Source organism: Neoarius graeffei, chromosome 8 (assembly GCF_027579695.1).
Source record: "Neoarius graeffei isolate fNeoGra1 chromosome 8, fNeoGra1.pri, whole genome shotgun sequence".
NCBI classification, from domain to species: Eukaryota; Metazoa; Chordata; class Actinopteri; order Siluriformes; family Ariidae; genus Neoarius; species Neoarius graeffei.
This window is the reverse complement of record NC_083576.1, coordinates 15580138-15594733: the sequence shown is the minus strand read 5'-3', so window position 1 is coordinate 15594733 and position 14596 is coordinate 15580138. Positions and strand designations below refer to the sequence as shown.

The 14596-nt window shown below is 38.8% G+C and overlaps 1 protein-coding gene across 8 annotated transcripts in view; it reads left to right on the top strand.

Annotated features, from left to right (window-relative positions):
• Positions 1-635: 635 nt before the first annotated feature.
• The window catches only part of zgc:66433 (uncharacterized protein LOC321250 homolog), a 90804-nt gene continuing 76843 nt past the window's right edge, over positions 636-14596 (top strand). For 4 of the 8 annotated variants that reach the window (XM_060927362.1, XM_060927361.1, XM_060927360.1 and 1 more), the window contains exon 1: positions 6769-7132. In XM_060927362.1, coding sequence (XP_060783345.1) covers positions 7098-7132 — 35 coding nt within the window. In that variant the 5' untranslated portion in view covers positions 6769-7097. Of the gene's footprint in view, positions 675-6768; positions 7133-7735; positions 7810-8962; positions 8983-14596 lie in introns of those variants that run through there. The other 4 variants (XM_060927364.1, XM_060927365.1, XM_060927357.1 and 1 more) reach the window with 4 other exon arrangements.

Here is a 14596-nt window from a genome sequence, read left to right as displayed (position 1 = left end):
AGTTCAGTCTTGGATCAAATTGTAAAATATTACACTACATCATGCACCAGGCTTCTGTTATTAGTACAATATTTATTCACCATTCAAAATCAATCAATTATACTTTTTTTTACTTTATGTATAGATCCTAAGTTACATTTTATTCGTTTCTTATTTTCACTCGTTAACTTATATGTTGTTATCTGCAATTGACATTGTTTATATTTATTTCAGTTATGATATCTGTTACAGTTTAATGTATAATTATGTTACCAATTATTATATTATTATTATCTTTATTATTATTTGTTATTATTTACTATTGTTAATATAGTTATTCTCTAATTTGTTAAATTTGTATTAATTACTTGTTAATTTAAATGGGGGAAGACTTAGAACAAGCCATTGTGCTTTTTTTCTTCCCCCAGCACGTTTTCTGTTTTTGTTCCATTTATGTTTTCTTGTAAATTTATTTTATCATGTGCAAATAAATAAATAAATAAATAAATAAATTAATAAATCATGGATGTACAATTTATGAATTTAGAAAAGTGTTATACCGGTTCCAGCCGGCAGGGAGCGCTGTTGGTCATCAATTTCATTCCTAAAGCCCAGTTAAGTGAGTCAGTGCTGTTTAATTAGGGGAAATCAGTCGTGTTTCAGGGATTTGATGGATAACAGTCGACTCTGATCTTGTAAGTAGCTTGTTTTTTGTGTATATATTTGACCTCTTTAACGTTTTGGTGCTTTTTTGTTTCACTGGGAGACTTTGTACAAGTATAACAACGCCAGAATGAAACACATGAGATGTGGAAATGTTTGTTTCTCCTGTTTCCCATGAAAACACTCAACTCTGTTATGGAGGTTTTATTAATTGGTGTCTCGCGCGCTATCTGTGCCCAGCAGCACGCGATTCGAATTATCCTGTAAACAACCGTTAAAGTGTTCACACTGATAGGAATCCGTTTTCTGACCAGTTTAGTGTAAATATAGTTTATATACGCATATCGTATATACACAGCACTTCAGATAAGAGTTACACACTTCCTGAGTATTTGGACTTTAAATGGTTCTCTGATCCACAGCACAATGTAAACAAACCTCTGCAACTCGGTTTATATATACAAATAGTTCTATTTTCAACATGAGGTCCAGTGACGTGCCTTCAAACACGTCTATAAACCAGTTTCTGCCACAGTAATAATGAGAACAGAGGCTTCTCTTAATTCTGAGAGAATTTGCTCATGATTTATCTCATAATAATGAAATGAGTTTCTCAATAATGCCTTACTGTCTCATAATTACGACTTGCTATCTCATAATAATGAAATGAGTTTTTCGTAATAATTACTTAGTGTCATAATTAGGACTTGCTAAGTAATTATTATGAAAAACTCATTTCATTATTATGAGATGAGTGTTTCATAATTAGGACTCGCTATCTCATAATAATGAAATGTTTCTCAATAATGCCTTACTGTCTCATAATTACGATTTGCTATCTCGTAATAATTAAAGGAGTTTTTCATAATAATTACTTAGTGTCTCATAATTAGGACTTGCTAAGTAATTATTATGAAAAACTCATTTCTTTATTATGAGATAGTAAGGCATTATTGAGAAACTCATTTCATTATTATGAGTGTCTCATAATTAGGACTTGCTATCTCATAATAATGAAATTAGTTTCTCAATAATGCCTTACTATCTCATAATTACGACTTGCTATCTCATAATAATGGAATGAGTTTCTCAATAATACCTTACGATCTCATAATTACGACTTGCTATCTCGTAATAATGAAATGAGTTTTTCATAATAATTACTTAGTGTCTCATAATTAGGACTTGCTAAGTAATTATTATGAAAAACTCATTTCATTATTGAGATAGTAAGGCATTATTGAGAAACTCATTTCATTATGAGATAGTGTCTCATGACTTGCTATCTCATAATAATGAAATGAGTTTTTCATAATAATTAGCAAGTCCTAAGTATGAGATACTATCTCATTATGGCATGAGTTTCTCCTCATAAACTTAGTATCTCATAATTGACTTGCTATCTCAATAATATGTTTCTCATAATAATACCTTACTATCTCATAATGAGAGGTTCTTCATAATTACTTTAAGTCATAATTATGGGATACTATCTCATTTATAGTGAAATGAGTTTCTCCTAGTAAACACTTAGCAAGTCAATTATGAGATACTATCTCCAATAATTTTTCTCATAATAATGCTGTATCTTATGACTTGCTATCTCATAATAATGAAATGAAAGTTTTTCATAATAATGACTTAGTATCTCATGATTGACTTGCTAAGTCATTATTATGAAAAACTTTCATTTTATTATTATGAGAGAGTATCTCAGCAAGTTATAATCATGAGATACTATCTCATAATAATGAAATGAGTTTCTCCTAATAATCACTTAGTATCTCATAATTATGACTTGCTATCTCATAATGAAATGAGGTTTTTCATATGAATTACTTTGTAAGTCATAATTATGGGATATTATCTCATTATAATGAAATGAGTTTCTCCTAATAAACACTTAGCAAGTCAATTATGAGATACTAAGTGTTCACTATGAGAAACACATTTTTATTATTGAGATAGCAAGTCAATTATGAGACACGATCTCAATAATAAAATGTGTTTCTCATAATAATGACTTAGTATCTCATAATATTGAAACAAGGGTTTTGTTTTGGTTTGGTTTTTTTCCCCAAAATAATTACTTGGTATTTCAATAATGAAATGAGAAAGTCTTTCATAATTATGACTTGCTATTTCATATCGAAATGAGTTTTTCAAAATAATAACTGAAGTCATAATTAAGATCCTATCTTCTAATAAGAAATGAGTTTCTCCTAATAATCACTTAGCAAGTCATAATTGAGATACTATCTCATAATTGATTTGCTATCTCAATAATAAAATCAGAATATTTATCCTAATAATGCCTTACTATCTCATGATTATTTGCTATCTCATAATAATGAAATGAGTCTTTCATAATTCTGACTTGCTATTTGAGAGTTGCTATGACTTGCTAAATGAGTTTTTCATAATGACTTAGTATCTCAATGAAATGCATTTCTCATTATGCCTTGCTATCTCAGTAATGAAATTAGAAACATTCTCATCATAATGACTTAACCTCATTTCAATATTGAGATAGTAAGTCAATTATGAGATACTAAGTGTTTATTAGGATAAACTCGTTTCATTATAATGAGAGTTACTTAGCAAGTCATAATTATGAGATACTATTATGAAAAACTTTCATTATTATGAGATAGCAAGTCATGATTAGTAATGCTACTAATTAGTATTAATCTCCACCACTGTCATGTGAATTTATTTTAAAAAAAAAAGGAATACAGTCAGGGACTCCCTGGATATAAATCGTAGACCCTTGGTGGTACCTGGACCTCACTTTGTGAGCAGTGGCTTTAGTAAATTATCAAGATTTTATATATTGTAACATAGTCCTTTTTTTTTTTTTTTAACCCCTTCGGAGATAATGTGTACAATTGCACATGTGAAGTTCCATAGCATGACGTTCCATAGCATTTTTCCTTGTGTCCGAAGGGGTTAATCATACTATGCTGCCAAACTGGTTATAACCCGTCTGGACTAGAAAACATGAGTTTGTGTTTTGTCATATAGCAAGTGAAATGCTAGTCAGTAGAAAGTTGCATATTGTATGCAACAATTATTAATAAATGACTTGCTGTGTGGTATACTTGAGCTATCCTGTTTATTTGGTTCCACAAAATATTCATGCCACTTCCCTGGTGAAAATCTTTCAAGCATCCCTAAAGTTCTTTGTGAAGGTCTTTGAGGATCCTGTTGAGGATCTCGACAAAGATCTTCAAGGATCTTTTAATATTTTTGCCAAGATCTTCAAGGATCTACAAAGCTCTTTTAACTTCTTGCCGAGATCTTCAAGGGGCTTCAATTTTCTTGCCAAGATCTTCAAGGATCTACAAAGATCTTTTACATCTTGCCAAGATCGTCAAGGATCTTCAGTTTTCCTGTCAAGATCTTCAAGGATCTACAAGAATCTTCAAAGTTCTTTTCAAGGTCTTCAACGATCTTTAGAATTCTTGTCAAGAGTTTCAAAGTTCTTGCCAAGATCTTCAAGGATCTTTTAATATTCTTGACAAGTTCTACAAGAATCTTAAGAAAACAAAAAAACACATTCAATTCCAAACAAAACAATTCTTTATTGATGCTATCATAACATATCAAGAACAGTTATGTTGAACATTCAGGAAAAAGCAAACAGATGGCAACATAATATCCTCATCAATCTGTTTGCTTTTTGCCTGAATGTTCAACATAACTTTGTGTTCTTATGTTATGATGGCATCAGTAAAGAATTGTTTTGTTTGGAATTGCATGTGGGTTTTTTTTTTTTTTTTAAGATCCTTGAAGGAGATCCTGGAGGAGGCCCCGGGGAAGACCCAGGACACGCTGGAGGGACTATGTCTCTCGGCTGGCCTGGGAACGCCTCGGTGTTCTTCCCGAGGAGCTGGCCGAGGTGTCTGGGGAAAGGGAAGTTTGGGCTTCCATGCTTAGACTGCTGCCTCCGCGACCCGGTCCTGGATAAGCGGAAGAAGACGAGACGAGATCCTTGAAGACCTTTTCAAGAATTTCAAAGATCCTTGAAGACCTTGAAAAGAACTTGGCAAGAAAATTGAAGATCCTTGAAGATCTTGGCGAGTAGTTAAAAGATCTTTGTAGATCATTGAAGATCTTGCCAAGAATTTTAAAGATCCTTGAAGATCTTTTGAGGATCTTTGTTGAGATCCTCAACAGAATCCTCAAAGACCCTCACAAAGAGCTTTACAGATCCTTGAAGATCTTTGAAAGATTTTCACCAGGGTAGATTAAAGCTTATGAAATACATAAGCTTGTGTTTAGTCCTTGTGTTGTTGCGTAAACCTAATTTTATTTGATCACTATTCTTTAATAACCCTTTGTGAACCTTGCAAAAGAGAGTACTGCATCATAAAACTGAAGGCACCATTATCGTAGCATTGTCGTCGTGTTAAAGTTGAGGAGAGTACCTTCGGAAAGTGCCACACACAGTGTTAAAGGGTTTGCAGAATAGGGGGAGGTAAAGTTAAATGCTCACACGCAGGGCAGAAGGGGGCTGGGATGATTGATCAAGCTGTGCAAACCCAGCAGGGTCCCTTTTTTTATGCAGAAGAAGGACTTAACCCAGAAACACACACTGCTTTTAGGGTTCCAGGGTCGTTTCAACAGGATGTTCTAAGCCATATGAGAAGAGACGCAGAACATAATTCTTTACTCTTCACTTCTTCGTGGTTTGTGAACTAGGATGACTCGCTTTATCATACTTGGTGGACAGTCGTGCACTATTCCTCGCCTCATCTTTCCTGTGCTCTTTTTTTTTTTTTCCTGTCGGTTATTTACAGTTCAACATACACGGCCTTAATTAGAGCGCAGGCTCGAGCACGGCCTTCGAAGATGTGTTCCAGATGTGAGCTGGAATGCTGAGAGGTTTACGAAGGGGGGGGAACGAGCACTCCACGGGGTGTACTGGAGAAACTTGAGTCAGTGAAAGCTGTCGAAAGGATGGGGGGATTTGACAGAACTAAATGGAGAGAGGCCTCATGCTGAGTCCAATGGGACACAATCACCCCAAGATTTCAAATGGAAACGGCTTTGTTTGTATAGAATTTCATAGAAACTCATGTCTGAATAGGTGTGAATATTGTCCCGGAAAACCCAACCTGTTTATTGTGTACCTATTTATGTTGTTTGTCCTACTTTTATTATTTTGAGTGGATGATGTAACCCAAAGACAAAATCTGATCCGGACCTCAGAGGGTGTCTTAGTTTATTGCGTTACTTGGACGCACTCCCAGCGAAATGCACATCTGAATAAAAGCACATATGGATTTTTCTTCTTTTTTTTTTTGGAGGTGGGGGGGGGGGGGGGGGACCTTTCAGGAAATACCAACCTTTTTTTTTTCTTCTTCTCAAAGCCAGAGCTGACCAACATTCCAACAAGCTGAAAAAAAAACTGGTTGTAGGAGATATATACTTAAGATTCATTGAAATTCAGGTGCTCAATCCATGTTGGTCAGACGTCTTAGGGAAGAACGAGGAGAAGTGTCAGCCATCCCGGATCACTTTTCTGTTTTACATTCTCTCTCGATGTAACTGGCGAGCGTATGTAGGATACAAGGAGACTTTTCGCCTCTCAAGTCATAAAGAGTTGCCTGAGGAGGCTGAAAAAGATCCACGCTCATGTTTGTCAAGAGTAGAGACTTGTATTTTGTGGTTTTGTGCCCTACATCATTATTTTTCCTAGTAAATGAGGACAGTTGGATGACTGCCTAGAAGATCTGGTCACTTCAGTCCCTGTTGGTGCCAGAAATCCCTCTCTGGAAAATAGAGCAAGACTTTTAAACGGACAACGAAAGCAAAGATGTAAAGCCCAGCTCGTCAGGTTTGCGCAGTTAGTGTCGGAAGGAAACTTCAATTTACGGTCTTGGTTGATTTGAACTTTTTCACTCCTGACGAATGAAGTAATTATTATAATAGTGTGATGCACCAGGGACTCGTGCGCTGGCTGTGTTCTTGCAGTTTTGGCAAGATTGTATGATTTTTATAGCCAGGTCGCTGGTGTGTCTCCCACACCTAATTAACACAGAGCTGGCTCGCCGACTCTGCTTTAAACTGCTCGGTTAAAACAATAGCAGCGGGCTGTGGGGATTAGGTGACGGCGCTAGGGGGTGGAGAGGAAGGGAAAGAGAGAGAGAGAGAGAGCGAGAGCTAGAGAGAGGGAGCAAGAGCATGTCTGGGAGGCAGCTTACTGGAGCACACTTCTACCTTCTTCCTTCCCCTACAAGGATATCGCATTCTTTGTGATCACATTCAAAGTGATCTCTCATTCCTGTTGTTCTAGATTACGCATGTAAACAGGATTAATAATCTGACGAGGCAGATTTGAGGATTGAGTCCCGTTTTTATTTCCACAGCTAAAAGGGTTTTTTTTTTTTTAAACAAAGGATGCAATAAGGACAATTCCTGTATCTTGTGGTTTGGCATATTTCGACATCATGGCTACATTTTACAGCTGCCTGCGAGGAAAGAAGTAAGTTGTTCAAATTAAAGGGACTATGCAGAAAGTGTGTTTTGTTTACTTATTTTCTTTGGTATAGTGGTTATCCAGGAAGTTTTGATCATCTTGACTGAACATGCTTGCGTCTGTTTTCAAACCTAGCCGTATATGAATATTCTGTGTATTAAAGTTATTTACAAGTGGGACACTGAGTAACGATTCTTTCAGCAGGAAGAATAAAAAGCCCTATTCGAAGATGAGCCCCCCCCAAACATGCATTTGTGTATGAAGAGAGCACCGCTGTGTGCTATAACAGAGCCGCGGATTAATCAGTTCAATAAGGGACTCTTTCAGACTTTATCGAACGGTCTTGTGGCACGACAAACAGAAACAACACTGTTCTTCGGTCATGCTCAGTAGCCAAACCATGCTGAGAGAAAGTCTTGTTTATCAGACTGAAAGCATGTCAGTGCTTATCATTTGTTTTTGTTTCAGTGCCTGAAAGAACACACGATGAAAAGTTTGACCTTCTGTTGCCAATTCCTTTGAGTGTTCAGTGGCTTAGGTGTGAAATGACTCTTTGCTTCTCACCCTCTGCCTTGCTCCTGCCTTTTATGGTCCTCGCAAAGTTCACTTTGACTGTCCTACATCATGCCCAGTTTGGCACAGAGCTGTTGGAAACAACATCTGGGACACTGTGAAGGTTCTTGGTGAGTTATGCTGGTTTAGCCCCATCTTCAGGTGTTTTAGCCCCATCACTGACTTGAACTAAGTTTGATCGCAGTTTTGATCAAAAGATCACTAAAAGCCAAAATGTAACAAGTAGGAGAAGTGAAACTTCTGTTTTTGTGATTCGCTACGAAATACAAGCAGTTCTGTTCGATTCTGTTGTTTACGTGTATGTCGAAGTTAATACCATCAGCAACAAAATCTTAACATGAAGCACTTCAGGTCGGCTTTTCATCGTCTTTTGGAGGGAGTAGTGTTGTAGTCGAGTCACTAAACATCGAGTCCGAGTCCAATCTTGAGTCCCCAGTGTTCATTTCCAGTCGAGTCCAAGAACAAGACTCCATCCGCACCATTTGACGGTGGCTGTTGCTGCTTTAATGTGAAACCGTCTCTGCTACTGCGTTGGACTAACGTTACTGCTTGACTGCCCCATTTTCGTTAACAGGCTATGGAGCACTTGCATGTGACGTCACAGCCGATCCAGATTGTGACAGACGCCATCTTGTCGGTCAAATGCCATATTTTCGCCTTCTACTTCTAGTTCTACTTCTGCTTCTACTTCTACCTTTTCTTCTGGAAAACCCTACTACAATTCTACTACAACGGCTGCAAGCTCTCCCTACCTGTGCACGTTTGTTTTTTGTGTGTATTTTTGCGTGTTGTTCGTCTGTACCGGACTTCAATATCCACTACAACCGTATGGACTTACTGGACATGGGTTTCCAGCAGAAAATGACGGTTTGTAGCGATTTCCATCGCATGCACAACATTCCGGACGAGATAGCGAGACCAGCGGGGTCTCCGTGGATTGTTATCGGAAGCAAAAGCGAGGCTGCAGAGCCGGCCTGTTGACTAAGCTCAGAAAACAGCCACTCAAATCTCCACTGCTAAGCCTCTACCTCTCCAACGCCAGATCCATGGTAAACAACACGGACGATTTGGAATTACAGCTGGAATTACCTTATTCTATTCTATAATCAGCTGGTCAGTGCTATACTCAATACTTAAGTGACTTACCCATCCAATGAGGATTCTTGTTTACAAGATGCCACATCTGAGTCGCTGACAAATCCTGAATTTCTGTAAAGATAACTGTCCAGAGATTTATAAGCACGCAGTGCTTCACCACTGAACAGCGAGGGAAAGTTAATGAGGTAATTATACACGTCCGGGTATTCCGCTGGCAGTTCAAAATCCGGTCGTGAAAACTCCGTCCGGTAAGCCATAAGGGTCACTAATCTGTAGATCGTTTATTTTAGACCTGTATCTAGTTATCTGTTCATTAGAAAAATGAGCCGTGTAGTCCGTCGGTTGAAATTGATCCATTCTGTACACGAGTGCAGCAGTATTCAGCGGTGTTTTTTACCGACAAGATGGCGGCTGTGTACTTTCCGGTCACGTGACTGCAAGATCTCTATAGATAAGAAGCTTGTTCACCGCTCAGCAAGCCCCGCCCACTATCAACAGGCTAAATAACATGAGAGAGGGTTGACACTAGCTAGTTCATCGGCCCGCAAGCAAGCCCTGCTATCAACAGGGCAACAAACATAATGTCACTTCCTTCTCTGGGTGGAGTCTTACTAAATGACAATTGAAGTTCAAGGTTGTCCCCATCGTCTCCTCAATAGTTCTTCTACATATGGAACATGTAGCGGTGCTTTTTTTTTTTTCCCCCCTCCCGCTGCATGAGAAGTCTTGTCCGCTTTGCTTATACATCCTAGAGGCATTCTCTCCAGGCGTTTTAGCACCATTAATGTTAATTTGTTCCTGAACATGACACATGAACAGGTGACACTGCATTCTCTTGCACGAAATTGGTATACAAATTAATGTAGATCTAAATATCTTATGCCAAATTAGTATGGCATGTTACAAAAAAAAGAAAAAAAAATCCAAGCCCTCATCTCCAATTTACGAGTCCGAATGCAGTTGATGCACAAGTCCAAGTCATCAGTGCTCAAGTCAAGTCACGAGTCCTTAAAATGAGGGCACAAGTCAGACTACAAGCCTGGGAGGAAGGATTATTGCTTGTGTTTGTTTACCATCCAATGTGTGATACAATTGAACATACGAAAGATGAGGAATTCAAAATCGCTTCAAATTATTCGCGGCCATTATTATTAGAATTATTAGAACGACGGTTTCATCTTTAGACTGTCCTTTGAAACTGCTCTGTTGAGCGAGCAGAGATTTAAACATGCAAACCCTTGATTTGATTCAGCTAGCTAGTCAGTTTTTCTTCAACTACTTTTAAGCTAGTTTACAGAAGTCAAATGAAAAATCCAGTGAGAAATTTCAAGGTCAGTCTTGAATCCTCAGTCACAGACACCTTTGATCAACTTGATTCACATTTAAACATGGGGCTAAACCACATGAAGATGGGTTGAGTACACTGGTGGCTAAACCACCAGATACCTTCTTAGCTTTAGCATCTGCACTGTATCAGTGCTGGGTTTGCTGATGTTGATGCTTTTCATCAGGAGTATGAACTTGATGGCAGGTCCAAAACCTCATCCAAATGAAACACCAGGTTCTGGTGTTTCTAGCAAATGAATGTAACCTTTAAAAAGGCACTTTTCAATCAAGAAGGCAAGGAGAAACCGAGGATGGTTTATTAAGACCACATATGACTTTGAAAAGGTCCCCCCCGCTGTGGTCAACGGTTTCAAGTCCAACATGGTAACACTTGGTTTTGCAACGCTTTTAAAACACACATAATTCAGAGACTTCAATTTTCAAAACCAACTCGTGCCCTGGCGAAGCTGTTCATCCCACAAGATTTGTTTTTATTTCTTTTTCTTTTTATAAAAAAGAAAAAGCCTAGCTGCTCTCTTGATGTGGTATTCCAGTTGAGGTTGCATTTTGTCTAAATCCAACATCAGTGGCCAACAATTTCCTGACAACCGCACACACCACAACTCGTACAGAGTTTCTCTCAGGTTTCAATGCAGGCAAGTAAACCTGACCATTCAAAAACCCCATCTGATTTGTCGCACGTGATCCATGCCTTGCACGTGATGCAAGACATGCAATTTGAAATGGCAAAACGCTGTGTAAAACCTCCTAAATTATAGAGTAACAGCAGTAACTTCAAGCCTGGAGGTGGCTCATGAGCAAAAATGACCTCGTTTGACTTGGCAAGCCGAAAGGTCACATGAGTTCTTGACGTTTAACAGGAGGGTTGAACAGAAATGCCAGTGAAGCAAAGTGTAAAATGGAAGACAGACAGACACAGGTCAAGTACTTTTTTCAGTTCTATGCAAAGTAGGTTTGACGTGGTAAAGCAACAAATCCAAACAATTAGATCGGATAATTCCTCAGATCAATTCTGTGCCATGTGTGGTCTAACACTACTTAAATTCTCCACTCCGAACTTTAGTCCCTACCTGCATTTACAATTTGACAAGTAAAAATGGAAGAAAAAATATGACCATTGTTTAATGTAATATACAGTCGTGGCCAAAAGTTTTGAGACTGACCTTTTGGTTTTCACAAAATTTGCTGCTTCAGTGCGTTTAGATCTTTTTGTCAGATGTTTCTGTGGTATACTGAAGTACAATTCTAAGCATTTCATAAGTTTCAAAGGCATTTCTTGACAAATGCATCGAGTTTATGCAAAGAGTCAATATTTACAACGTTGACTCCCCCCCCCAAAAGACTCCTGCAATTCACCCGGCATGCTAGATATCAGCTTCTGGGCCAAATCCGGACTGATGGCAACCCATTCTTGCGTAACCAGTGCTTGGAGTTTCACGATTTTGGGGTTTTTGTTTGTCCACCTGCTTTTTGAGGATTGACCACAGGTTCTCAATGGGATTATAATCTGGGCAGTTTCCTGGCCATGGATCCAAAATATCAATGTTTTGTTCCCTGAGCCACTTAGTTATCACTTTTGCCTTGTGACATGGTGCCCCATCATGCTAGAAAAAGTATTGTTCATCACCAAATTGCTCCTGGATCATTGGGAGAAGTTACTCTTGGAAGATGTTTTGATAGCATTCTTTATTTATGGCAGTGTTCCGAGGCAAAATTGTGAGTGGGCCCACTCCCTTGGATGAGAAGCAACACCACACATAAATAGTCTCCGGATGCTTTAATGTTGGCATGATGCAGGACTCATGGTAGTGCTCACGTTTTCTTCGCCAGACAATCATTTTTTCAGATGTCCCAAACAGTCTGAAGGGGGCTTGGTCAGAGAAAATAACTTCACCCCAGTCCTCTGCAGTCCAATCCCTGTAGTTCCTGCAGTCTGTCCTTGATGTTTTTCTTGGAGAGAAGTGGCTTCTTTGTTGCCCTTCTTGACACCAGGCCATCCTCCAAACATCTTCGCCTCACGATGCGTACAGATGCACTCGCACCTCCCTGCTGCCATTCCTGAGCGAGCTCTGCACTGGTGGTGACTTGATCCCGTAGCTGAATCCTCTTTAGGAGACGGTCCTGGCATTTGCTGGACTTTCTCGGGTGCCCTGGAGCCTTCTTCACAGCAGTTGAACCTCTCTCCTTGAAGTTCTTGATGATCCGATACATTGGTTGATTTAGATGCAAAACCTGATAACCAAGTGGCTCGGGGAACAAAACATTTAAATTTTGGGTCCATGGCCAGGAAACTCCACAGATCTTAATCCCATCGAGAACCTGTGGTCAATCCTCAAAAAGCGGGTGGACAAACAAAAACCGAAAACTTGCGATAAACTCCAAGCACTGATTATGCAAGAATGGGTTGCCATCAGTCAGGATTTGGCCCAGAAGCTGATATCCAGCATACCAAGGCGAATTGCGGGAGTCTTGAAAAAGATGGGTCGACACTTGTAAATATTGACTCTTTGCATAAACTTGATGTATTTGTCAATAAAAGCCTTTGAAACTTATGAAAAACTTAGAACTGTACTTCAGTATACCATAGAAACATCTGACAAAAAGATCTTAAAAACACTAAAGCAGCAAACTTCGTGAAAACCAAAATTTGTTAGTCTCAACTTTTGGCCACGACTGTAGACCCCTTGCACTTGCGTCAGGTTTACGTTAGCAATCGTCGCTACCCTAGAGCTGGGGGACAAGCAAACTTTGTTTATATACTGTTAACATACTGAAGCCAAGTGAAGATGTCCAACGTCTGTTGCTGTTGTCTGAAGAAAACTACAGATAAAAAAAAAAAAGCTCTACTACCGGATTACAACCCCAATTCCAAAAAAGTTGGGACAAAGTACAAATTGTAAATAAAAACGGAATGCAATAATTTACAAATCTCAAAAACTGATATTGTATTCACAATAGAACATAGACAACATATCAAATGTCGAAAGTGAGACATTTTGAAATTTCATGCCAAATATTGGCTCATTTGAAATTTCATGACAGGAACACATTTCAAAAAAGTTGGGACAGGAGCAATAAGAGGCTGGAAAAGTTAAAGGTACAAAAAAGGAACAGCTGGAGAACCAAACTGCAACTCATTAGGTCAATTGGCAATAGGTCATAAACATGACTGGGTATAAAAAGAGCATCTTGGAGTGGCAGCGGCTCTCAGAAGTAAAGATGGGAAGAGGATCACCAATCCCCCTAATTCTGCACCGACAAATAGTGGAGCAATATCAGAAAGGAGTTCGACAGTGTAAAATTGCAAAGAGTTTGAACATATCATCATCTACAGTGCATAATATCATCAAAAGATTCAGAGAATCTGGAAGAATCTCTGTGCGTAAGGGTCAAGGCCGGAAAACCATACTGGGTGCCCGTGATCTTCGGGCCCTTAGACGGCACTGCCAGCGCTCGAAACTAACGGTGTCCCGATGTCCCGGGGACCATAAAAAATGTCATCGGGACACAAAATTATCATATCTGGGACAATCCCGGGACAATGGAAAAAAAACAGATCTAGAAAAAAGTTCTACATTAATATTATTTACAAAGCCGTAACACATACGTAGACATTCACCTAATTTGTCAATTTTAATTTTAAAACGTTAACAGCGAAAAATACATAGTAGCTACACTTTCGATGCACCTGCATCCGTAGGCTACAGAGCAGCGCATTCTGTTCTAGAATCTTCGGCCGGAGTCCGCATTATATGGACTTGGAATGGAATTGCTACCGCACACGCTGCGCCGACTCTTGCCAGAACAAAAATGCTGAAGTGGTTGAAGCGGACCGACCGCGGGGAAGAAACTGAAAGCCCAGACATAACGTCTCCGGGACCTTCAGGATCCAAAGTGTCATCGCCTGGTCTGCAGGCAACGCTATATAACGTGTCTAACACTGTTAGACACGTTATAAAATACAACAGGAATGATGTGGATGATATTGACGGAAGATAGCGTTCAACAGAATAAGTGAGTTTTCTTGGTGTCTTTCTAGTTCAGAAAGTTTAGTCAGTCAGCAGCACAACTAGGCTCGGACCTGGCACTATGTTGATGTTGCTAACATTTGCACCCACGCTTCGGCAGCGAAAGTTCATAAAATGGATAACGGAAAGTTCATAAAAATGGATAACGGAAAGTTCATAAAAATGGATAACGGAAAGTTCATAAAAATGGATAACGGAAAGTTCATAAAAATGGATAACGGAAAGTTCATAAAAATGGATAACGGTAATGGTGAAAATTATAAGTTGGCCTTATAAGTACCAACAGATATTCAAGGTATAAGTAGATGAAATGAACATAAAAGGGGTCTTATTTTCAACTAAAGTGTACTGCAGATGTAGGGAGTTGAAACATTTTCTGAATGAGCTAGTTGGCCCCTTTAAATAAACGGGTATCTATTCATAC